The 26,834-nt window shown below is 41.4% G+C and overlaps 1 protein-coding gene across 2 annotated transcripts in view; it reads left to right on the top strand.

Annotated features, from left to right (window-relative positions):
• The window catches only part of Abcb11 (ATP binding cassette subfamily B member 11), an 86,834-nt gene extending 60,879 nt beyond the window's left edge, over nucleotides 1-25,955 (top strand). The window contains exons 20-28 of one of the 2 annotated variants that reach the window (XM_036185502.1): nucleotides 4,255-4,359; nucleotides 4,448-4,609; nucleotides 12,325-12,528; nucleotides 14,679-14,920; nucleotides 16,447-16,603; nucleotides 19,581-19,778; nucleotides 21,076-21,282; nucleotides 24,057-24,203; nucleotides 25,020-25,955. In XM_036185502.1, the coding sequence (XP_036041395.1) occupies nucleotides 4,255-4,359; nucleotides 4,448-4,609; nucleotides 12,325-12,528; nucleotides 14,679-14,920; nucleotides 16,447-16,603; nucleotides 19,581-19,778; nucleotides 21,076-21,282; nucleotides 24,057-24,203; nucleotides 25,020-25,220 (1,623 nt within the window). In that variant the 3' untranslated portion in view covers nucleotides 25,221-25,955. The remainder of the gene's footprint in view (nucleotides 1-4,254; nucleotides 4,360-4,447; nucleotides 4,610-12,324; nucleotides 12,529-14,678; nucleotides 14,921-16,446; nucleotides 16,604-19,580; nucleotides 19,779-21,075; nucleotides 21,283-24,056; nucleotides 24,204-25,019) is intronic. The other variant, XM_036185503.1, reaches the window with a different exon arrangement.
• The last annotated feature ends 879 nt before the right edge of the window (nucleotides 25,956-26,834 follow it).

Below are 26,834 nucleotides of genomic sequence, written 5' to 3'. Positions count from 1 at the left end.
AAAGCCAGGCTTCCACGGTCAAACGGAAGGGTGATAAGAATCACACAGAGAGGCAATAACTGTTAATTATCATTTGCAACCCCAAAGGGAAGTGACCAATGGGGAAATGAATTAACTAAAGGTTAAATTTGGGTAATATCTAAGAAGAAAGATCTTATGTGCTCAACTATAGTCTTAAACGTGATTAGTAGAAAATGTTAAGAATCTGTAAGTTGCTAGGTCAATGGGAGAAAATAAAACTGCCTTCTTTTTTCCTGTGGCTCCTATCTGTTCGAGCTATCTGCTGTTTTTCTTCAGGGTGGGGGAAAGTGTGCTCAGTTGCTAGGCAACCTGTGTACAGGTAGATGCCTCTGGTGATAGTTAAAGGGAGATCTGGAACTGTAGGTAACATTTGGGAAAGGAGGAAGTTAAGCTTAATTGGCATATCTGCCAGGCCTTCTCAGACAGGTAGCCTGGATGCTTAAGTCTGTTCTTAGAGAGTACAGAGGTATCTCTGATAAGGTACTTTCCTCCATCTGGGGATGGACCTGGCTGGATGCTGCCAATGATGATAATTACAGGGAGGCTTGAACTGGGGTTCTGGCTGAGCATAGATGTCAGCACAGAAAGTTACCTAAATATTCCTAGAAGTGGTTAGGTAAGGAGTTAAAGGTCTATAAAGTTAGTAAGGCTGTAAGAAAGGAGGGTCCGAGGTAAATTGTGTAAAGCTATTACTTAATGTCCACCTGACCTAGGTAGAGCCTCCTTGTGGAATTTACCTTAAATCAGGAGACTTGTTATTACTGTTAGTCCTTGAGAGTGGCTAAGGGAGATATCTGATTCCAGAGAAAGCCTTTCCTGAGGCTGTTCTCCAAATACCTGGAATGTGTATATCCTGAGAGTAATCAGTCCATACAGTTAGCCCTTCAAGGGGAAAAGTCAATTGGGAAAACTATGAAGGCACACATGATTTTCACAACAGAATACAGCTGATATATAACAAGCCAAATAACACCAAAAGCTCCTTGGAATTTGGCTTCCTCTGGAGGAATTCCTTGATCCCTCCAGGTAGTGACTTTGCCATAACCAGCTGAGTTCTTAGGATATATTCCTGCAGCCCGCAGCAGCATGAGACCACACTAAGAGACGAGTGCCCGTTAAATGATTGTGCACAAATAGAAACCTGGTTGCTAACCTACCGAAGCCTCCATATATGGCGAAAATACAATATATCCCTTTCTTTCCCTGGGTCTGTTTGGAATGGAAAATACGCCAAGTGTTCAAGCCACTGTAAGTCAGATATAGCATGCTGGACATGCATAGACACAAAAATCAGCCAGCCCTGAAATGGTTTTATGTCTCTGTAGAAAACAAGAAGCCTACCTCCTGGGTTGCTGAAAGAATCCTAAATTAAATGAGGATTTAAGGAAATCCTAATTTAAGATTGGTTAAGCCATGCATTTGACATAGCAAGAAGTTAATGATTCCTTTCCTCCTTAAACAAATGTCACCATGACAAAAATAGAAAGATGTGCTTCTGAACCACAGCCTGTCTAGAGACAGAGGGTTCAAGTGGGACAGGGCCTGTTGGGCTGCATGTCAAAACTAAGAATGTACAAAGAACTCACAGAACAGGATTTTGTGGCAAAAAGACTATGGGTAAAATTCAAATTCTTGAGCTAAACAGTCACGTGGATTTTCGGCATTAGCTACTCTTTCTGGATGCTGAGAACAGAGACAATCCCATAAACCAAAGGGCACAACCAGAAGAAATCACTGTACCTGAAGCTGGAAATGGGGATTTCCTCATTCACAAATAACTCTGAGATGCATGGACTCAGGCAAATGTCTTTGTCTTCGTGACCCTAGTTTTCTATTACTTAAGGAGGCTCATCTTAATCCACAGGGACAGTGGGTAGCTTTTGTGGCGGGAGTGGGAGGGGATGTCTTTGGCGCATAATAGTTGGAGGTTCCAAGAATATCTGTGTAGGTACTTTAAAAAAAAATACCTCAAATTTGTAAAGTCTTTGAACTGATTAGCTGCACAAGTCTGGCAGGAACTACGATGGTGTCTTAGGACCCATTTTCCAGGAAGTATACAGTCTGTAGATACGGTCCCAGAAATAGTGAAATCTCACCCCTGTAGAACCCCCTCCTCTCTCTGATCTCATCCCTCTAGAACCTCCTCCTCTCTCTGATCTCATCCCTCTAGAACCTCCTCCTCTCTCTGATCTCATCCCTCTAGAACCCCTCCTCTCTCTGATCTCATCCCTCTAGAACCCCTCCTCTCTCTGCTTTGCAGTTTGTGTTCAATCCTGGAACAGTTTTCTTTCTTTCTTTTTTTTTTCAATTTTATTTTTTACCTTTTTCTCATTTTACAATATATTTTTTTAAAATGTCATTATAGCTGCCTTAGCTTTAAGACCTGGAATTAAAAACAAACAAACAAAAACCAAACCCTTTGAAGATACAAATGTCAGGTTGAAATAATGATCTGTACTGAACCATTACTACCAAAGCGTTATAGGTTTTAAGATAAGATGGATGATGGTGCAAAGTAAAATGAAAATGCATTAAACTTGCAAACTTTGCATTGATGGTGAAGAAAGGGAGATGGGTTTGTTTCCTGGTTTCAGTACATCTGGTTTTGGCATCAAGTACTATTATTCATTAAAGCATTACATATCCTGAAACCTTTTTTTTTTTTCTTTCTGTTTCTGTGTATTACTTGTGTCAGAGACCAGACACACAGAACAAAATAGAAACAGATTATTTTTGCTTCATAGAAAAGATTTATTAAAGCAATATTGTACATATTGTTTTTGAGATTTATTTGGCACATAGTAGGTATTCAGCAAATATGCATTGAATAAATTGTTTTCTTTGAGAAACTCTATGCTGGCATTGTTCTAGCTACTCAAATTATTTCAGAACTGTTGGACTGGAGTAATAAAGTCTTACCATGCAAGCATGAGGAGCTGAGTCCAAGGCCCAGAATCCACACAAAAAGCTAGATGTTGTGGCACACATGTGTAATCCCAGCAGTGGGGAGACCAGAGAATCCTCTCTGGGACGCACTGGCAAAATTGACTAGTTCCGGGTCAGTGAGAGAGAGAGAGAGAGAGAGAGAGAGAGAGAGAGAGAGAGAGAGAGAGAGAGAGAAACACTTTTCCTGGGTTCTCCCAGTGACTTCATTTGGTTTGAATTACAAAGATTCGTTCTGACTAAAATCCATTTCACTGAAGAGCTTTGCCATCACAGGACACTGTTTTCTTATCACAACAGCTTGGTTCTCTGCTAGGTGCTTAAGTAACTATCAGTTAAATCTTCACAGATTTAAGAATATCATTTACTGATCAAAATAGACCTTAAAGTCTCAAGTCACAACTTCCGTGGCCTTTGAGGAGAGAATAGTTCCAGTTTCCTGTAGGGCAACAACATCAGGCTCAGATTTCACTTTTTTTTTTCTTTCCTATGCTAACATTACTCAGTTGTACAAGAGCTGGTTGCTTTAGAAATGAATATATAATATTTTATACTTATAAACTAGTTCATATGTCAAAGACTAGCAAAATATAGGATACCTGAGTCTAAAAAATCATCTTTCTTGTGTCCATTATAAGCAAAACAAGGGTTGAAATAATAACCATGTTTTCCCGCAGCCTGACATCCTCAAATTTTCAATAATGTCCTTCTGTCCCCTTTTTCTCTTTTTCCTCTTCTCTCCCTTTCCCCCTATTTTTTGTCCCATTTCTTAAAGAATAACTTTATTTGGTCCTCTTTTCTTTTTTTCATCAATGTCAGAAAAAAAGCTACCACCACTGCTTAAATCAACACAACGGGGGCTGGGGAAGACTTCTGTAATTGTTGCCATTGGTTTAAACTTTCCAGGAACCCTGCCACGCGGGATATTAAAAATAGTGCATCATAATGTTCATCACTAACTTCGGTTTGAAAACTAGTGTGTTTAAAGTGAAGCTATTTTTGAAGTTTCACAGCAAGATTAAGAGGAAGTTCCAGAGATTTCCCATATACCCCCTGCCTTCCTCAGTACCAGCACCCTAGGCCATAGTGGCCCATTCAGTACAGTTGGCACCCTGCACTGTCATGTCACGGTCCTCTCACCATTAGTATATGTTGATATTGAGGTTCACTCTTACTGGACATTCTATGGGATTGAACAAATGTGAAAATTTAATTGAACACATTCAAATGTATTTATTTTGTTATTAATTATAATAACAAACTTTCTTCTCTATTTATTATCTTCCACAGATTTTTTCACTCCCTGATAAAGAAGAACAAAGGTCAGAGATTTACCACATGTGTCTATTTTTTGTCATCCTGGGCTGTGTATCCATTTTCACACAGTTTCTGCAGGTAATTTTATTTTTCATCAAGTGATTTGCCTCTTTCCCCCTATTTTCATGTAAAAAATCTCATCAGAGACTCCTTCTTTATGTTTTAGGGTTATACTTTTGCCAAATCTGGGGAGCTCCTTACAAAGAGGCTACGTAAATTTGGTTTCAAAGCAATTTTAGGACAAGACATTGGCTGGTTTGATGACCTCAGAAATAACCCTGGAGTACTGACAACAAGATTAGCTACAGATGCCTCCTACGTTCAAGGGGTAAGCCTTGGGAGTGTCTGCAATGGATGCCATAGCACAAGTTCAAGGGGTAAGCCTTGGGAGTGTCTGCAATGGATGCCATAGCAAAATGACTTAGATGAGGCAATTTACAAATAACAGATACATTTTTCTCATGGTTCTGTAGGTTGGGAAGTTTAAGATCAATGCTGGGTAGGTTACATTTGGTAAGGGTATGTTCTCTCTTATTTGAAGATGGCACCTTCATGCTCCATCTTCCTGTGGTAGAAAATTAGTGGGGCTGGAATTCTGTGATCACCGTCTTTTATTCTGGTTTTATTGACTCTGTTTGGGAAGACAAAATTTTACAATCCAATCATGCCCAAAGGCTCCAACAATAATACCCTGCCATGGGAATTAGATTTCAACATAAATTCTAGAGAAACACAATCAGCTATAGTATGTAAGGGTGTGTTACATAGATGTTCTAACCATAGAACTTTCTGAGAATTATTTCCTCTGGAATGAACAGGTAGGGTTGGGATAAACCAGAGCTTTGTGACAACAGCTAATGCACAGTGTCCCTTAGGCAGTGCCTAGAATCAGTGTTCCAGCACACATCAGTATGCTAGGATTTGGGATTTCATCTTCTGAGTCTAGCTGCTGAGACGTTTTCTTGGACATTTCTAAGACCCAGAAGCAGATTTCACCAAACTCAAGTGCGCCCCCTAGAAGTGGAAGGAAAGTGGAAGGAAAAGGTGTATGGCTATGTCTTCACTTGAGCACCAGAGTGATGTTGTTTTAGAAAAATCCCCCTTGGGAAATGGGGAAAGAAGAGGCAGTTGCTATCTAGACTCTCTCTCTCTCTCTCTCTCTCTCTCTCTCTCTCTCTCTCTCTCTCTCTCACACACACACACACACACACACACACACACACACACACACACACACACATACTTCAAAGAGCAATATTTCTGATCCAGGGACCCACTGAGACAAAGCTGTAGTTTCTCTAAATCTCACAACCTTGTTAAGAGTAACACACCTGAGTAAGATCGGTCTGGACCTTTATAAAGCCAGGGCTTGGGATTAAAGTGATGAGAGCCAAATTTACCTCCCAAATCTCTACCCACTTTCTAAATGAGAAGAAAATGAGCATGATTTGTGAAGCTTGGGAGAAAAACAAAACAAAACAAAACAAAACAACCTTCCTGTATTAGGAGTGCTGTCTGTGGTAATGCCTCAACTCCTAGCCAGGTCAACCAAAATACACAAATGTTGTGTTTCAGTGACCCTGGAATCATCTTAAAGCAAGGTTCCTAGAAACACATCACTTTTGATTTTCTTATCTTTTATACACAGGCATGTTTTCTGTAGACCTAGAAGCACTCTACACAGGTTGTTTCTGCCTTTCTTTATTCCCCTAAAAAATTACTATTATTATTTTTTTGGTTTTTCGAGACAGGGTTTCTCTGTGTAGCTTTGCGCCTTTCCTGGAACTCACTTGGTAGCCCAGGCTGGCCTCGAACTCACAGAGATCCGCCTGCCTCTGCCTCCCAAGTGCTGGGATTAAAGGCACAGCCTGGCATCCCCTAAAAAATTCTACTAGGAGCATATTTTCATTCAGACATTCTTCTACAAGGGAGTTTTAAAACAATGTAATACATAATTTTAATGAATGATCACTTTCATTGTTACTTTTGAACACACATTAATTGTACAAATCAATGGGATTCCTATGCATGTATCAAGCACTGATTAATCCTTCACCTTTCATCTCCCATCACTCACAACCCTCAACAACTTTCCCATTCCTTTGCAATGCAAATTGTGTGTGTGCATATGCATATGTGTATGCACACACACTAACAGGGACTACAGAAGGTCCAGTCCCTTGATAGCCCTCTCCCAGGATCTGAGAAGAATCTACGACCAGCTGATAATCTAATCTTTGATGATATTAAGTGAATCTATGTACATGAAACTCTTTTTTTTTTTTTTTTTTTGAGCTGAGGATCGAACCCAGGGCCTTGTGCTTGCTAGGCAAGCACTCTACCACTGAGCTAAATGCCCAACCCTTTAGTTCATATGCTTTATTTTTCTGAGTCAGTTTTCTCTCCACACAGCTTTTTTTCCCCTTGTTCTTATACTCAGCTCCTCTCTGTCCCTTCTCCTCCTGTTTTCTCATAACTCTAATTTTGTCTCTGTCCTCATCTTCATTCTGGTTCTTCTCCACCTTGGTTCCTTCCCCTTCCTCTTCTGGAACCAGTCTCCCGCTACCAGCAGCCTGACTCTTACTCATTCAAAGCAAAACTTCCAAGATCCCCACAACAGCCAGGATAGCCAGCTTCATTTGCAACCCAAAAGGGGAGTGAACAGAAGAGGTGGGTCAGGTAAGGCCTGGAAAAATCAGAAAGGGAATTTATGTGCTAAAAATATATTCTTATAAGTGTTTATGTGAAATATTACAAGTTTATCATAAATGTGCTCAAACTACAATCTTACAGGTGGTTAGGTAAGAGTCTATAAGTCACTAAAATAAAACTGCCTTTATTTTCCTATGCCGCCATTTATTGGCATATATATGGGATAACTCTGTTTGGAGCTAGGAAGTCTGCCTCAAAGCTACATTGCACCTGGCATGCAAAAAACCCTTTTGTGGGGGTGGGATGGGGGAGGACAGGGGAACCCATGGCTGATGTATAAAATTAAAACACATAATAATAAAAAAAAAAAAGAAAGAAAACCCTTTTGTTCTGAGTCAATTGTTCTGGAATGCCACTTGGACTGTGAAAGAAAGGAGGGTCTGAGCTCATCTGCACAAGAAACAAAGCTATGCCTAGGATGCTAGAGAAGAATTTCAAATAAATGTGCTCTTAGGAGTTCTTGGAAGCATACACAGCATACAAGAAAATCCTTGCAGAAACCACCTAATATATACACAAAAGCCAAAATATTACCAAGACTCCTTAAGCCATGGCTTGACCTTCAGAACAGTCCTTGACCTTTCCAAGTAGAAGCTTTTGTCAGAGCAGCTGGACTCCATTATATTTTCCTGCAGCTTGCAGCAACACACCTTTCTTAGCTTCCACGTATGAGAAAGAACATGCAAGTGCATCTGATGTCTGGCTTATTTCACTTAGCATGATGCTGTAGCTCCAACTGTTTTTGCTGCAGATGACAGGATTTTATTCTTCTATATGTGTGAATAATATTCTGTTTCATGTATATACCATACTTTATTTATCTGTAGGTCTACCGATAACCTAATCTAATACCACATTTTAACTATGGTGACTAATTCTTCAGTAAGCATAGACATGCATGCAGATTTAGATACATACCCAAGCATGATGACTGGATCCTGTGACCCTGCTGTTGGTTAAATCAGCACTGCTTGTGGTTGGTCGCCACCCGAGGTGGCCATGCCGGTGGAGGAGCATGCTGGAGGAAAGCCATGAGCCATGGTTACCTTTCTAGAGCTTTATTGAGAGAGAGAGGGAGAGAGGGAGAGAGGGAGAGAAAGGGAAAGAAGGAGAGAGGGAGAGAGGGAGAGAGAGAGAGAGAGAGAGAGAGAGAGAGAGAGAGAGAGAGAGAGACCACACAGAGGGAAGGGAGCAGAAGGAGAGAAGGGGAGACACACAGAGGGCCCACCTGCTTTTTAGGCTGGCCTTGTGGTCCCAGGCTGATGACACAATTAAGGACAGAACCCTTACATCCCAGACTTTCACTTATTATATAAAAAAAAGCAGGTAGATGGGAATAGGGGGCGTTGTTCCTCTCAAAAACTGTTTCCAGCTGATTTTTTGGATGTCGGTTGGCTGGCTCTTGGGGGAATGGAGAAGGGGAGTCTTCTGAGGTAGACAGGCATCATGGGATACTATCTGCCATCCGTTTGTTCTGGAGACATGTATCCCTCTTGTCTGTGGCTGGGAACCTTGTCTGACAAGATGCTGGTGACATAGAAAAAAGCTTAGAGAGAAAACAATCGTTATTATTTTATGTTGGTAGATCCGGCCTGTCCAGATGGATTTTGAAACATGTTAAGCTTTATCAGAGACAGATTATTTTAAAGCACCTGTTTCCTTTACTAGTTTGGCATCCAGGAGACAAGTGATCAATTGTTAAAAGTATCTCATAGTAATAGATGTTTACATTAAAGTCTTTTTGTAGCACCCAGACACTTTTGGGTCTGGGGGTGTAAATACCTTTTAGCTGTTACAGTTTCTTACTTGATGATCTTTGGACTCCGGTTCTGTGGTGGTCCTGTATCATTGGCTGAACAGTGAGTTAGAACAGGGAACTGGGAAGAGAAAAGCTTGTGGTACATGAGAACTTATTTTTTGAATTAGGGACAAGGCAAAGATCATGGCCCTGTCTGTAAGCACATGAGAAACACAGGCAGTTACTTTGAGGTGAGACAATGAGCTCTTATCTTAGTTGGAAATCTTTCTCATTAAGTAACTCTGAAAGTACAATTAAATCTGGTGAGGTAAATAAGGCCATCCTCTGTACCCAACAATAGAAAGAAGAAGTGACATCCCAAAACTCCCAGGACTGAGTCAGTGGCTCTGGTGTCCAGAAGGAAAGAAACGGATCGCTTCCCTGCTGTGTTCTGAGTTCCCTGCCATGTCTGTAGACAAGCCTAGGTCTGCTGGAGGTATTAACTTGGTGTACCCATGTGTCTTGGTGCCTGGGGGCAGTCAGCTGACTGGTTGTCTTTCTAGGCAAGCACCTTTAACAAGGTTGTTGATGGTCTGGCAGGGCATTCACTAGCCCGTGGCCTTTTTCTCACTTAAAACAGGGACCCAACAGCTTTTGGGAATCAGCAAGTGCCAGCACTTGGCAATTTTGTTTGCGAGCTTTTATCTCTTCCCTGGCACACCTTAAATGCCACAGATGACTCTTTTGCCTGTGGGGTCAGGAGCCTTGCTCTCCAGATGCTTAAGTTTTAGTCGGGGAGGTCTGGGGAACAAGAGACAGATTTTACTTCGTGTCCTGGATTTTTTTTTCTTTCTAATGATTGTTGGCTTAAGGACAGCTTTTGGAAGATCTGCCAGGAGGCAGACTGTAAACCAATCCTTTTGGAGGACTTTTCTGAGGGTATAAGCTGAATTTTTGGCTTAGGGGCCACCCTGACTACTGTAAACTTAATTGTTTGGATCTTAGCCACTTTTAGACCTGTCTGTATTTCTTAAGGCAGTTGAAAATGAGTGGGTGGAGTTAAGGTGAGTTAGGGCAAGAGTCTTAGAAGCCACCCAAGCTCTCCCATTTGAGCCTGCCCACTGCCTGCGGAAGTCAGACAGAGAAGGTTGCATGTGGTAGATGCAGAAGTGGGGGAAGGAGAAGGGTTTAGAGCTTTAGCAGAAAGCTTGGAGATAAAGTAACTTTTTATTTGCCCGTTTGCTGGCAGAAGTTCCCGAGACTCTGTTATGCAGCCAGATTTACTGGTACCCGCCTCTTTGTTCTATGGCTTTTGACCATTTGCTGGCAGAAGTTCCCACAATGCTGTTAAGTGGCCAGATTTATCAGCACCCACTCCATGGGTGGTATCTGCCCCTTTGTCCCATGGCTGTAGCTGAGAAAAAAAATAAAAAATGAAAACTAAAAAATTAAAATAACAAACTGAGATCAGACTTCAACACGGGCATCCCCAGAGTGGAGAAAGATCTAAAATTCAGCTCAAATCCGCCATCCTCTTTGTCAAGGGATGGGAGAGCTGCGACTGCGCTTCAGTTGGTCTAACTGGTAGACCCGAGGGGATATTTTTCTCCTCATCAGGAGTGAAAATGTGCCTGCTGTTGCCAGCACAGCCCGAGGACAAACCCTGGGGTGTCCGTCGCAAAGAATATAGCTCAGACTACAGCTGCAGACTCACTGTGAAGAATCATGACGGTAGCTGTATAGGGGTCCAGCAGAGTCGAGGGACGTGCTCGCTCCCAGTCTTGCTGGAAAGGGGAGGAGGCAGTAAGCGGCAGCAGTCAGCAGGTCCTTGGTTGGTGTATCACCAAATGTTGGTTAAATCAGCGTTGCTGGTGGCTGGCTGCCGCCTGCAGTGGCCATGCTGGCGGAGGAGCATGCTGGAGGAAAGTCACGAGCCATGGTTAACTTTCTAGAGCTCTATTGAGAGAGAGAGGGAGAGAGGGAGAGAGAAAGAGACAGAGAAGGAGAGACAGAGAGACAGAGAGACCACACAGAGGGAAGGGAGCAGAAGGAGAGAAGGGGAGACACAAAGAGGGCCCAACCGCTTTTTAGGCTGGCCCTCGGTCCCAGGCAGATGATGCAATTAAGAACAGAACCCTCACAACTGCCATTTTTAGTTTAGTTTTTTGTTTTTTGTTTTTTTTTTTTTTTTTTTAAACTTTCAGCTGTTTTCCATAGTTGTTTTCTATAATAGATCTTTTTGTTTGTTTGTTTGTATTTTCAAGACAGGAGTTTATGTTAAGCTGGTTACCACATGTAAAAGTCACAAGCCACACAAAACCCAGTATCAGAGTTTTATTGGGAGGGGGGTAGAAGAACCAGGCCTGGAGGAGACACATGTGTAGAGAGCAAAGAGAGCGAGACAGAGAGATAGTGAGGGAAGAGGGAACAGAGAAGGGGGCGGGGAGTAGTCTGTGTCCAGCTTTTTCAGGGTTCCCATGGACATGTGCAGGCAGGCTTACAGAGCTACATCATGCATGTGCTGATTGTGTGACCATACCACGTGCACATAATCACCAGCGCACACTGATGACATAAGATACAAGACTCCTTGCTTAGCTCCTGAACTGCTCATGTGTGGTCACGAAGCTGGAGTGGTAGCAGAATCCTAACAGCTTACTATGTAGTTCTGGCTGTCCTGGAACTCACTATATAGGCCAGGCTGGCCTTGAACTCATAGAGATCTGCTTGCCTCTGTCTCCCTAGTTCTGTGATTAAAGGGATATCACTCTTCAAACACAGCTTATATTTTTATATGCTGTCTGGCTAATTTTCTTTCTTCTACTTCTGGATATAAAACTCCATTAAACATCTTTTGTTAAGCTTGTCTCTCTTCATTTTCTTTTTTTCCTTGTTTTTGTTTGAATATGATATTTTAAGAGAACCTTTACTCAATCTTTGATATTCTTTCTTCTACTTGGTGTAGTCTGTTGGTAAATTTCCAACCATATTTTAATTTAACTTATGGGCTCTTCATTTTCAGAATTTTTGATGACCATTTTTCAAAATTATTATTCACAACAGTTAAAATGACTCAACATCTCATTGGTGGATGAATAGATAAACAAAATGTTGTCTATACATGAACCAAATGTTTATACCTTCAACAGGAATGAAATTGTAATATGTAGCACAATGTAGATGAGTCTTGTATAAGTATTATATAACCCCATCATATGAGGTACCTAAAATAGACAATTCATACAGACAGAGAGTACAATCACAATTACCAGTGGCTCAGGGGAGGAAGGTGAAGTAATCATTTGATAGGTAAAGAGCTCTAAAGATGGAAAGGATGAGAAAGATTGAGTATGGATGTGATGGCCACATACCATTGTGGTTTTTGTTTGTTTGTTTTTGTTGGGGAAGTTGTTTGTTTGTTTTGTTTTTATATCCCAGAGTTATACACTTATGAATGTCTAAAAAGCTAAATATTGTCATATATATTGTATCACAATAAAAAATCTATCTTTTGGTATAAAATAGCTTGTCACATCATAGTGTCTGGTAAATGAGACCATATCTGAGTTGGGCTGGTTGCTTTTGATTTGCAGGCTGCTGGCTCTCAAATTGGGACAATGGTCAATTCCTTCACTAACATCATTGTGGCTGTGATCATTGCCTTCCTCTTTAGCTGGAAGCTCAGTCTGGCCATATCATGCTTCTTCCCCTTCTTGGCTTTATCAGGAGCCTTGCAAACGAAAATGTTGACAGGATTTGCATCTCAAGACAAGCAAGCTCTGGAGAAGGCTGGCCAGGTAATCTTATGGACTTAATTTTCCTACTTATGGCTGAGTGGTTGTCAAGTAAACCATGGGAAATAATATGTACAAAGAAACACATGTGCCTCTGCCTAAAAGCGATGACAACAAGGCTTGACACATAAGCTTGATCAGGAAAGGAGAAAGTATGGTAAGCATAGAAGCCTATATGTCTGATTCTTCTAAGTTAGTTGTTCTACATTGTCTGTATTCTCACTTGCAGAGGTGGACAGTTCTATTAGAGTTGTTGTTGTTGTTGTTGTTGTTTTCTTAGCTTAATGGTTACCCTGTAGATAAAGTTTTCCTGTGTCCCGCCTGGTCCTGTAGCCGCTCAGACCCAAGTAAACACACAGAGGCTTACATTAATTAAAATTGCTTGGCCATTAGCTTAGGCTTACTACTGACTAGCTCTTACACTTAAACTCAGCCCATTTCTGCTAATCTATATGTTGCCACATTTTCTGTGGCTTTACCTGTGTGCCATCACATGCTGCTCCCTGGACGGCAGGCTGGCATCTCCTGGCTCAGCCTTCCTCTTCCCAGAATTCTCCTTGTCTGTTTATCCCACCTATACTCCTGCCTGGCTACTGGCCAATCTGTGTTTTATTAAACCAGTATACAAAAGCATTATCCCATAGCATTACCCTGAGTCTTGCAATCCACACAGAAGACATATACTTTTAACTTTAGCATTTGCTAGACTAGTGGCAAATGTCTTTCTCAAATACAATCATAAGCTACAGAGTAGAATTCAAGTACATTCTGGTTTTAGGTATTTGAATTATTCTAATTAATATCTGAACACAAGGAATAAATGAAAGGGTGATGGCACAAGCATTTGTCAATTGAAAAATAAAAACCACATGTGCTGGGCATGATAACACAGCCTGTAATGATTCCAGAACTTAGGAGTGGAGACAAAAGGATCAGAAGTTCAAAGCTATCCTCAGCCACACAGTAAGTTACAATTCAGTCTGGTTACTAGAGACACTGTTTCAAACAACAATAACACACTGGAAAGGAAGAAGGGAAGGAGGGAGGAAGACAGGGACTGAGGAATCAATCAGTCACAGATAACATGCATTCCTTTTTTTTCACTGATACTAGAGCCTGAGCATGGGGCTAGAGCTTACTATGCAAAGTAAGCACTTTAGAATGGAGCTATACCCCAATCCTTTTATTTACTATCTTTTTTTGGTTTGTTTTACCTTTTTAGAGTTTTATTGGGAGAGAGGGAGAGAGAGAGAGAGAGAGAGAGAGAGAGAGAAACAGAGAAATGGAGACTGTGTGGAGGGAAGAGAGTGGAAAGATGATTTACTATCTTTTTAATTTTTATATCTATCTATCTATAATATATACATATCATATATCTATAATATATGTAGACATATATTATTTGAGACAGTGTCTTGTCAGGTTGCCAAGAAGGCCTTAAATTCCCACTGGAGCCCAAGCAGGTCTTGAACTTAGGATCCTCCTACCTTAGCCTCCAAGCATTGGTGTTCTGGGCTTTTACTACCAGGCCTGAGCCACACACTCATGCTTCGTTAACTCACTCCTGAATACACTCTATCTCTTTTGAGACAGAGAATACGATGCTGTCCAAGGAGACAAAAGCATTTAGATGTCAGTGTAGAAAACAGCATCTCCAGTGAGGGAGACCCCAGTTCATTGAGAGTGGCCCTTAAATTGCATTTAAACATGTGCTCACCATGTAGACTGCAGAGTAGCTTATATTTAACTTTAGTAATATTCAGTTAGCTGTTTTTAAAGAGTATGGTTTGATTGACAGTCACTTTTTAGAAAGTGGTCTCTAGTAACTTAGGTTTGTATTAAGTGAATGTATTGTTCCAGAAGACATTCAAAGACAGGCTTTTAGACATTTCAGATGAATTAGCAGAGAAAATTTAAAGCTTGTGCAGGACAAGCATGGGAGACCTTGTAAGTGGAGGCAATAAAGTCATGCTAGAACTAAGTAGAGACTGGGTGTAAGTGACAGATGACCCCATGGTCCAGTTGAGTTGACCCCTAGTAACTTCTCTGAGCTACTTTCTGCCATTTGTGACCAATCTAATCTGGGCAATGACTGAAATGTCATGAAAAGAGATATTCCTTCTTTGTGATTCCTTGGACTCTTTGCTTTTCAGATCACCAGCGAAGCCCTCAGCAGTATCCGCACTGTTGCGGGCATTGGCGTGGAGAGGAGGTTTATCAAAGCGTTTGAAGCTGAGCTGGAAAAGTCATACAAAACAGCTGTCAGGAAAGCGAACATCTATGGACTCTGCTTTGCCTTTTCGCAGGCCATATCATTTTTTGCAAGTTCTTTTGGCTATAGATATGGAAGTTATCTAATTGCTGAGGAAGGACTGCATTTCAGCTTTGTTTTCAGGTGAGGTATATCCCACATGGCCCTATGAGAGTGACACTCCAGCGGGACTTGCCTGGATCTGTCACTTAACTTCCTTGCTGCCCAGCAAACCATTCCCTAAAAGCAGCTGGGTTTGTTCTCTTTCAAAGTTCTACAGGGTGTGAGCTAGCTCTTCTGGACTTGGCTGCCTCACAGACTTCTGTGTGTCTGTCTGTCTCCAGGAGGCCTTGGTAGCAATCAAGCTCATTTCCTTCATGAATTATCTTAGAGGTTCATATTCAACAGAAGAAGCATGTCCTACCTACACTATGAGCATGTTCAAGTCTCTCCATATTTCCTTTACTGAGGTCTCTTTGGCAAAACAAAATAAAACAAAACAAACAAACAAAAACTCATGCAATGAAGCCTAGGTTTAAGGATTTGAGAAATTGAAATCCACATTTAAACTGGAGGAATGAAAAAAAAAGATGACCATAGGCAGATGAATCATAAGATAAATTGTTGTAATAATATTTAGAGCTGACTCTTGAGGCCTGGAACAAGATGGGCCCAAGGGCTGTATTTGAATTCTGTTCCTCCATTGCAAAGACAACTGATTTCTAGCCTCTTCCTCTGAATGGAGACAAGGTAGGCTAGGGAAGGGTGTCTTTGTTCTTCCAGTCAGGGTCTGCTTACTTCCAGAGGGGAGGGCCTAAGAGTACACGTGAGTGTGATAGTGGAGGGTAGTGAGGGCAGAGACAATCTTAAGTTTGCAAGGCATGAAGGCATGATCCTCTCACCTGATATCATTCTTCTAGTACTTTCCTGCTAGCCCACTATACCCACATCAACTAGGAAAGTCTCTTCTCTCAACCCTTGCAAATTTAAAGTTACCAGCCCAGAGCAGGGAACAGCAACTCTTGAGTTCTTTCTGTCCGTTTGTATGAGGTATGTAACAAGTTATTGGCCAGCATGTGAAAATCGAGAGCACCATGGTTGTCTTGAGGAACTAAGTTATTAATTTGTTAACTCATTCCTGAAGTCTGTGTTGATCTAGTTAGGGGCTGGGACAAACTTACAGATACAGGCAATTGCATTGTCTTTACCCTGTCTGATGCCCGGCTTCTGTGGGTGCTCGGCACAGAATAGGTACTTTCATTGCTTGCCATTGCCACTATCTTTTACACACCTGTCAGTGATTCCTGGAATGTTACAATGGGAAGAAAAGCCAACTTAACCTGGTCATCTTTCAAATTCCTCTCTAAGATAATTATTTTCAAAAGTCTCCTCCACTCCACTCCCCCCCCAGCACCACCCCCCACCAAAAAAAGTGTTGAATGTGGTAGATCTAGGATTTGGAGGTTTACCCCCTACCCCATTCAGTCCACCCCTTGACCCTTTTACAGAGAACACAATTTAAAAACCACCAATGTTTCTAACCCCCACAAGACCAGGCATGTCCACAATGACTTGCTTAAGCTGCCTGGGCATAGCACCCAATACCTTTGCTTCTTAGGCCTTCATACTACCCATACCCCATCTCTTACTCTCTGGGTGTTTGGTTGCAGGACGATCTCTTCAATTATGATGAGTGCAACAGCTGTTGGAAGAACCTTCTCTTATACCCCAAGTTTTGCCAAAGCTAAAATATCAGCTGCACGCTTTTTTCAGCTGCTAGACCGAAAGCCTCCAATTAGTGTATACAGTGGAGTAGGTGAAAAGTGGGTAAGTACCGGGCTGGAAGAGGTGCAGGAATGCATGTGTGTGTGTGTGTGTGTGTGTGTGTGTGTGTGTGTGTGTGTGTGTGTGTGTGTGTGTGTGTGTGTGCGCGTGTTCATGAGTGTGCATGTGTTTGTATACAAAAAAGCCATTGAAGATGGTCAGATGATGCCATTTTAGATTCTAAATTTTAGCAGCCTGTGTTCATCCATATGCACCCAGAATGTGCACACAATGGATTTATAAATGTAAAGGAAGGAAATAATTGATATGAAAAATCAAATATTACATTGACATTTGAATAATACAACAACACATAATTCTATCAGTTTGTTTTCCATTACCACAACTCAAGGATGTATAATGTATACAGAAGAAGTTTGCTGAGCATGTTGGTGTACTTCTGAGCTCAGAAGGCTAAGGCAGGATGTTTGCAAGTTTGAGGCCAACCTGACTTTCACAGCAGAAAAGAGGTTTATTTAGTGCACAGTTTGGAGGCCGAAAGTATACAATCTGGTGGTCCCATCATTCAGTCCTTTAGAACCTCAGGACTACAATATATCATAGTGAGTGGTGTCCCTGTCCATTAAAAAAACAAAAAAACAAAAAACAAAAGAACTCCATATGTTCAAGAGAGCAAAACACCAGGAAAGCTAGGCTAAATTATGAAATTTTTGGTCAAGTGACTTATTTTTCCTTTAGTTTGATAGAATTATTCTCTGCAAATGTTTACCCATTTCTAGAGTTCATAATTCAGCTAGTGTTTTAAATTAATGTTTTATGTTATCATATAAAATAATAGGGTTTGTCACGGTATTTACATACATGTGCATCATTATACTTTATGATAATTTGTTCCCCTCTCTGACTTCCTACTTCCAGAACCCCCCTTAAGTTGGTTCTCTTCCTCTACCTAAACTGTTCCTCCTTCTGCTTTCCAACATGCATGATATTGCTCTCTCCCCACACCCCGCCTTCAGAGCTCTTCTTCCCTTCTCCTTTGTAGTTTCATGAGCTACACACAGATACATATAAGTACACACCCACATATACATATATGATTTTATTTGTTTTTAATTATGTGTATATGTGTGTATCTGTATGTGGGTTTGTGCACATGAGTGCAGTACCTACAGAGTCCAGAAGAGGGCATTGGATCTCCTGAAGCTGGAGTTAAAAGCAGTGAGGTACCCAACATGAGTGCTGGAATCAAATTCAGGTCTTCTGGAAGAGTAGTCATGCTCTTATACTCTGAGCCATCTCTCTGGCCCCCATAAATTTAGGTTTTGCATATAACAAAAAAAAAAACCCACAGTGTTAATCTCTCTGAATCTGACTTATTTTGTTCAATGAAATGATTTATAGTTTCCTCTACTTTCCTGAGAATGTCATGATTTCATTTTTTAGGGCTATGTAAAATTCCATTATGTATATACTCTAAATGAAGTTATTTGTTGATGGATCTCTAAGCTGGCAAAGTAATCCAAGAACTAAAACACAGAATTGCATGAAATTGAAAATCTTCTGCATGAAAGGAAAGAATCCCAGAGTGAAGGAACTACAGAGTGGGCAGAAAAAATTTCCCAAGTGTACATCAAATAAAGGATTAATATTTAGGATCTAAAAAGAACTATAAAAATTAAACTCCCTAAACCAAATTATCCAAACAGTAAATGGGCTAAGAAGCTGAATCAACAGTCCCCCCAAAAAGAAATACAAATGACAAAGACACTTGAAAAAAAAGTTTGACATCCCTAGCCATTAGAGGAATGCAAAGTAAAGCTGCTTTGAAAGACTGTGTAACCCCAGTCAGAATGACCATCATCAAGAAAACAAATGATAACAAACACTGGTGAGGATGTAGGGAAAGAGGAACCCTTACTCACTGCTGATAAGAATGTGAACTTGTGCAGCCTCTATGGAAATCAGCATGGAAAACTGAAAATAGACTGTAGCAGGCAGTTTTTGGACTGCCAACCCCCAAATCATAACACAGAGATGCATTATAAATTATGAAAGCTCAGCCTATAGCTTAGGCTTGTTTCTAACTAGCTCTTATAACTTGAATTAACCCATTTCTATTCATCTAACTGCTGTCATATGGCTCATGCTTTTACCTCTCCTCCTGCATGCCTTGTTTCTTCTGCATCAAGCTGGAGACTCCACTTTTCTTCTTCCCTGAGACCTCTCTGTCCCCAGAAGTCCTGCCTAACCTCTTCCAGACAAGCTACTAGCCATTCAGCTCTTCATTAAACCAATCACAGTGACACATCTTCACACAACATAAAGGAATATTCTGCAACAATAGACCTACCATATGACTCAGCTATACCATTCTAGGATATATACTTGAAGTCAACATACTACAGAGACACTTTCACATCTGTGTTAACTGTGGCACTAGTCACAATAGCCAGGAAATGGAAGTGACTTAGTTTTCTATTGGACAGTTTGAAACACACTAAAATATTCATCCCCGTGGCAAAGACTCCAAAGAACTTTGTTTTTAATTCATTATTTTAAAGAACTGGGTTATAACATTTCAAAGAATTGCTGGATTCTTTGATGCATTAACTTTGCTGTTCTCTTCCACTTTTTACTATAAAGGAATAGGTGATAAGGAACTGCCCTTAGTTCAGAAATGAGGTTAAGAGGTCAAATGTCTTTAATTTCCTTGTCTCTCTTTATGCTACACCTGCCAGCATTTGGAAGAAAATGTCATTTTGTAGTGGTGTTCCCTCGTTTGCTTGTTTTGAAGCAGAATGTAGCCTATGTAGCCTCCAGTGAACTCACTATCTTCCTCTGTTAGCTTTCTGAGTTCTGGGATTACCGTTGTGTACCAACCACTACCCTGACTAGAGTGTCATCCATTGAGTTGCTGTTTCATAATGCATGGTTTCATACCGTTGTGTACATGGAGGTACATCTTACGTATTCCAGGCTCCAGCAGGAGTACATGTAATTCCAGTCCTTTCATTCACAGGGTAACTTCCAAGGGAAGATTGATTTTATTGACTGCAAATTTACATATCCTTCTCGACCTGATATCCAAGTTCTAAATGGTCTCTCCGTGTCTGTGGATCCAGGGCAGACCCTGGCTTTTGTTGGCAGTAGTGGATGTGGTAAAAGCACCAGCATTCAGCTGTTGGAACGGTTCTACGACCCTGATCAGGGAAAGGTGGTAAGTGGTATAAATGCTTTGGGGGATTTCACTTTCTGTATAAGATCTGCCCCCAAGCAGTCTCTGGGGCTGCACCTTGCCAGGTTATAGTGTTTGTCTTGGACACTTACCCCCCATGGATGTTCTTATTTCCATCATTTTCTAGTTGACGTGACTCTGCCCCACAGCTTCTAACATCAGATTTTCCCCGTTCCAGATGGCCTGCTGACCAGTTAGGAAAGAGAAGTGGGCACACTGCAAAGCTAGAGATGAGCATATGTGAAAGACATTTACTTACCTGAAAATGGAGCAGAAAGTGCAGACTAATCAGGAAACTAATGGCTGGGGATGGGAAAGTGGGGGTGGAGGCACAAGGGGTACAGTGATAAGTAAGCAAGGCAAAGAAGCAATTGTGGAAAACATAAGACAAACCCTGGTCCGAGAAGCTTAAGCCTAATAACAGATAAACTCACATTGACAAAGCCTTGGCAAGGATAGTTGAAACACTGGTGAACTGCTTTATTGCTTATTCTTCTAAGTACTTCTTCCTCTCTTTCCCCCCTTTTCTTCTCAGGTAATCTACTCACCAGATGATACAATCAGATTATAAAGATTTATAATTTATTATTTTTTAACATAGCATTCCCCTATGTTTCTTCACTCAACTTTCTTCACCATTTCATATTTTGAGTTCTCCTAGTGATTATTACTTCTGTGTCTCTAAATGCTCTGATTTCTGTTTTCATGATTTAACTAACTTAGACTCTCTGCTGATTTTTTTCTTTTTCCCCAACATACCCCAGTACTTTTAAAAATGCTCCTTCTGATCTTAGCTGTCCAGAGAATAATGTCAATAGAGCCAAGGACACAGGTTTGATCTTCATGTCATCTAATAGCATCTGTCTTTCTCCCTGGCCCCACCCTCTACCCCCTTTCTCTCTATCAGGAGACTCCCAAAGCCTCAGAATCCAGTAAGTGTACATATCTGAACAGACTAGGCTATGCCAAACTATAAGAATTTTTTCTTAACTAAATGCTATTCTGAGAGCCTTTCTCGTTTATATAATGCCTGTGGAGCTAAAGTTTGGGAAAAATAACATCAAAAGAGTAGAGTGATCAGTATCAGCTTGGAAAGCATGTCTGTCAGAAACAAGTCCCCTAGGCCACAGGCAATGAGATGTATTTCCCTCAGGTCTCTGCAGGTGTTCACTCTTGAACAGAACAAGTGCGCTGTCCAGCTCCCGACTCCACCATAGGGACTTCCCTCATGGCTGGCATGCTGAAACGTCTTGTCCTTTGTTGTCCTCTCTTTTGGCAGATGATAGATGGCCACGACAGCAAAAAAGTCAATGTTCAGTTCCTCCGTTCAAACATTGGGATTGTTTCCCAGGAGCCAGTGTTGTTCGACTGTAGCATCATGGACAACATCAAGTATGGGGACAACACCAAAGAAATCTCCATGGAAAGAGTCATAGCTGCCGCGAAGCAGGCTCAGCTACATGACCTCATTATGTCCCTCCCAGAGGTGAGCCCCAAGTCCATTGTCCCATGCAGGAACACAGTGCTGTGGAGAGGTAGGAGACCCAAAAAGTAGCAGGATTGTGGCTCAGGTAGAAGGTCAAAGGCAACACAATTTACTTCCCAGTGTCTTATATTGTCTTGGTCCTTTAAGTAAAACAAGTGCCCTCCATCACCACATGCTGGAAAGTGTTATAATGTCAAATGAAATGGATATTGTAGAATTTGCTGCATATAAAATAATACCCATAGAACATGATGTAGCCTGGTAGAAAGAAATTCAAAGGTTCAACATGGGTTTGCACACAAGCTTTCTCATTTACTACCTAAGTGTGAAAATTTGGGATGCCTACCTTTCCAATCTGATAGTGCCTATTCCATCTGCCAAATGCAAAGAAACCCCAAAATATTAAGATGAGGCCACAGAGGTCAAAGGTCAGGGACATAGCTTACTGGTAGAGCTCAGGCTTGAAACCCTGGGTTCCAAAATCAGCCACACAAAGAAAGCCGCGTCAGCAGTTGATGGTCATCCTGTACTGGAAGCATGTGGATGGTGAGGTAAGTTGCATCTGTCTTGGTGTCTTTACTTCCCTAGAGCCGAGGCTGAACTTGGCAGTCTCTACCATGTGGTTTTCCCTTCACTAGGTACCTCTCTTGGTGACTGTTTAATTACAAGAACCAAATACAAGAAATGTAACATCTAAGTTCTAGGCCACAGCCTTTCACATGTCAGCTTTTACAGTTCCACTTGGAGATTCCTTTTCTTCTTGGACTGTTACATCTGTAAACTGTCTACTTGTGGTGTGCTTCTTCCTTTGTTCGCTTGCCCTTTCCCTGGTTTTCTCCAGTCCTAGGCTCCTGCCCTTCTTCTAGGCTGGGCCGCCTAACAAGCAAGCATACTGAAATTCCTAAATTGAAAAGCAAAGGAACATTTTGAATACCTGTGTTTGCTAGTGTGCCTAAAAGCAAACATTTTTTAAAAAATTTATTGAAGCAAGCAGTATTTTCCTACTTGAAAGTGCTTATAGACATTTTATAGTGTGATAACAAAATGTACTGTGCCTACGAAATGCAAGAAATCATGATTTTTCTCGGGTCTCTCCTGACTTAGTTGAACTTTTTCCGGAGGCAAGGAAAGGGAAACACAGGCAGGCAGGCTAGAGTAATGGACAAGCCAGAGGACCAGAAACTAGATGAGTCAAGACTTAACTTCACATTTGCTGTTTATTGCTTATTTGTCTTTGTGCAATTGTCTTGCTTCTCTACGCCTCAGTTTTATAATGTATAAATTCAAAATAATATTGTTTCTGTGACTATGAAATGGTACTCAGAATAATTATCCAGCTGTGGTGGTGCACACCTTTAATCCCAGCACTTAGGAGGCAGAGGCAGAAGTCTGTGAGTTTGAAGCTAGCCTGTTCTATGTAGAGAGTTCCAGGACAGCCAGGGCTATACAGTGAGATCTTGACACCCTATCAAAGAAGAAGGAGAAGGAGGAAGAGGAGGGAGAGGAGGGGGAGGAGTGCTGTGGATATTGCTCTGTGTAAATAAAGTTCTGATTGGCCAGTGGCCAGGCAGGAAGTATAGGCGGGACAAGAGAGAAGAGAATTCTGGGAAGTAGAAGACTGGAGGGAGACACTGCCAGCCGCCGCCATGAAAAGCAACATGTAAAGACACTGGTAAGCCACAAGCCATGTGGCAAAGTATAGACTAACAGAAATGGGTTAATTTAAGATAAAAAAGATAGATAACAAGCAGCCTGCCATGACCATACAGTTTGTAAACAATGTAAGTCTCTGTGTGCTTTCTTGGTTGGGTCTGAGCGACTGTGGGACTGGCGGGTAAGAGAGATTTGTCCTGACTGGGCCAGGCAGGAAAACACTAACTACAGAGGGGGAGGAGGAAGAAGGAGGAGGAGGAAGAGAAGACAAAGAAGAGTAGCAGCCAGCAACAGTCACCACACAATCCTTGATGCAAACTAAATACCATATGAGTGTTAACTATTTTTAACTTAGCCATGCTGGGCATCTAGCTAGATATTTTCTTTCCTAATTTCATAAAAAGTTCACAGCACACATATATGCTAGGCACTAACCTTGCGTTTTGCAGGTGAGTTTGTAGCTCAGAGACATTTAAACAAGGTGTTGGTGTTCACAAGGCTAGTGAGCAGCCGAGTCTAACTTCCCACCAAGGCTTGTGTCCCAGAATGCTTTCCCAAGGGAAGGAGTCAACCAGAAAGCCTTTAAGGGCTTCTCTATCGATGGTGTTAGCCTATCTTGCAAAAGATCTTTGGATGGAAGTCTAGAAATCAGAGAATCTCAAACCAAAGAAGATCTCCTATGTGGAATCTGCTTAGCTGGACGTAGCAAGGGATCAAAAGTATAACCCTTAAAGAAACGCAGACTTGGGAATCACTCCTCTCATTTTCCAGCCCAAACTTCATATATTTAATATTTCTAGCTAGATTTGTTATATTTTATTGCGTTCATTCACTGTTTCTAAGTTTAAAAAAAAATAATAAGGGGTTGGGGATTTAGCTCAGTGGTAGAGCACTTGCCTAGCAGCACAAGGCCCTGGGTTTGGTCCTCAGCTCCGGCAAAAAAAAAAAGAAAAAAAAAAAAAAAGAAAAAAATTTAAATTCACAGAAGAGTCATTTATGTGGGCTCCAAACAGCACAGGAACAATGGTTGTGTCCTCTAGTTTTCAAACTTGCTATGTTTTTTGTTTGTTTTGTTTTGTTTTGTTTTGTTTTGTTTTGTTTTGTTTTGTTTTATTTTCTAGAAATATGAAACTAATGTTGGGAGCCAGGGCTCTCAACTCTCTCGAGGGGAGAAACAGCGCATTGCTATTGCTCGGGCCATTGTACGAGACCCTAAAATCTTGCTACTAGATGAAGCCACATCTGCCCTAGACACAGAAAGTGAAAAGGTACGTGTTAGTTTTCTAAACTCTTAGGTCACTAGAGATGAGTCTTTTCTGGAAGATTTGTACACATGAAATGACACTAACACTATTTTCAGTTTCTTATTCATTTGTAGTAGAAACTGACAATATTTTTCTTTGGAAGCAAAAGACATAATTTATAAATAGCAGTCTAACAGGGCTACTGCCATTAAAAAGAACTGTACTTTAAAATAATTGTTCTATAAGGTACTTTAAGTTAAATGACATTTTTTCAAAGGCAAATAGTTTTCTTACATTAATTAAAACAATTAGGTAATCTGTGAAACATAACATATTTTATAGTTTTTAAATAATGTGACAGAGTAAGTAGGCCGTATACAACACCTAAAAGGAGGTGGTAGCCATGTGGAGTTTCCATAGTAGAACATGTAGTCGAGAAAAGAACAACTATGAATTCAGAGTTTATGATCTAAGTCTTTAAAATCGAGATTCTATTTTGGAGTGCACTCAAGTGTCCAAGGAAACCATTAACTGCCCCATGCTTGCTCTTTGGTTTTATCTTAGTAAATTGGACAATTCAGTATTGTAAAATTACACAATAACATACTATTTAGCTCATTCTTGCTTCACTGAACTTTCTCAGTGCATGGGCTACAATTCAAATAAAGCATAGATACATTGTCTGTGCAGCCATTTGCTTACTCCCCTTTAGTGCTCAGTCTTTGGGGTTAGCCCTAAGCACAGAGCTGTTGCTCAGGTGGTATTTGGGATGGACCCTCACAGCAGTGGATGGGGAACAACCCTGTGTCTTTGTATTGAATCTCCATCTTCCTTTTGTAGACTGTGCAGCTTGCTCTGGACAAAGCCAGAGAGGGTCGGACCTGTATTGTCATTGCCCATCGCTTGTCTACCATCCAGAACTCAGACATCATTGCTGTCATGTCACAAGGGGTGGTGGTTGAAAAAGGGACCCATGAAGAACTAATGGCCCAGAAGGGAGCATACTACAAGCTGGTCAGCACCGGAGCCCCCCTCAGTTGACCTGACTCAAGACCCTCACACACAGATAATAATGAATCAAGTCCAGGAGGGCTGCAGGTTGTGGTACTTAGACAGAGAATCATTAATGTTTTACAGACATCATCATCCACCGGGATCTAAGCTAATTTCGAGTGACCTTCAGTAATAATTCAGTTTGAAATGTCTATGTAGAAAAGAGAGAAGCTAGGGTCAGAGTAAGTGAAAATCCAAGGTCAGGCGGCTGCTTACCTACTACCCAGTGCTGCTCTGGGTGGGAGCTGATTGTTGTCATCATCCAGGACTTAGTGAGAGGACATGGAGTCCTCTTCTGGGACAGAGAACTAGCTTTTGACTTGTGAAAACTGCTTGTGCATTGAGCCTGCTGGGTAATCCGTACTCAACAGTTGTTGGAACCAGATCAAGGTCAAGAACAAAGGACATAAGGCTATTGGTATTTCTTGATTAAGTTTTACTTGTTTTCTATATGGAAGCAAATCCATTTACCTCTAATCCTGTGGGTAGAGAAAGGAGCATTTTCACGTTCTGGAATCTCTCAGTCTGGGAGAGGGCAAAGGGGAGCTACGGAATAGTAGAGGGTACCAGTCAGGTGTATGGACTTAGACTGAAGACTCGGGGTGTTGGTGTCATCACACACTACAGCTGGATCTGCCAGTGTGGAGCAGGACTGTCTTCCAGGACTTCTACTATTCATTTCTTGCCCCTGTATCGCCTGATGTCCCTTATTCCTATGAAATCCTAGAAAAACATCCACGTTTGTCATTTTCTTCAGAATACCACTAAATACCACTTCTTATGGTATCAAAGAAGGCGTGTTGCCTCGGGAATAAAGAAAATTTCAAAATCATGCCAGGAAAAAAATGTGTGAGCTAAATTTGTGACAATGGATTTCAAAGACAAGAGAAATTTGACATGTAATCTGTTAGCTAGGCAAAGCCTGTAGGCACTTTCCTACCACAGACTCCTGGGAAGGCTAGGATGCAAAAGTCTCAGGGTCCTTCTAGAAGGAGGAGGCAGAGGGACAGATGAGCCCAAAGGTGGACTTCTTACACAGGCTGAAAACCTGTGTAAATTTTGTAGGTGCACAGCCCACTCCTGCAGCAATGTCCAGTTCCAGATGAACACTAGCTACTGCTTCCCTTGGCCACAGGCAGGCTTGAGTGTAGGGACATAAACTACAGCTGAAGGGGTGAGTCATCTGCAAGAGATGAAGGACTGGGTATAAGATTACAGATGAACAGGAAATCGTGCAGCTGCCCTGTCTGGCAGAGCATCAAAGAATTACTCTCTGGCTGGAGCAATTGGTCAGTATAAAAATGAAAGGCCTATGGTCTGGTGCTAGGGAGACAGCAAGAAAAATGTCCTGTCCACTCACCACCCTACCCTGAAGTCCAACAACATGCTGCCACCGAGGCTGCTCTTCTCTGGCTGTTCAGTGTCTCTCTCAGGAGGAAACAGACCAGCTAGGATTAGCAGGATACACTTGAACAAGTAAAGCAAAAGCTACCACAACAGAGCACCAGGAGAAAGGAGGTGACAGATAACAGACAAAGCAGAGATTAGGAAAACACTGAGATGAGACAAAACAGTTCTGTCTATTCAAATAAAAATAAAGGT

The sequence above is a fragment of the Onychomys torridus genome, chromosome 4 (genome assembly GCF_903995425.1).
Source record: "Onychomys torridus chromosome 4, mOncTor1.1, whole genome shotgun sequence".
Classification (NCBI taxonomy): domain Eukaryota; kingdom Metazoa; phylum Chordata; class Mammalia; order Rodentia; family Cricetidae; genus Onychomys; species Onychomys torridus.
This window is presented reverse-complemented; position numbering and strand designations above follow the sequence as displayed.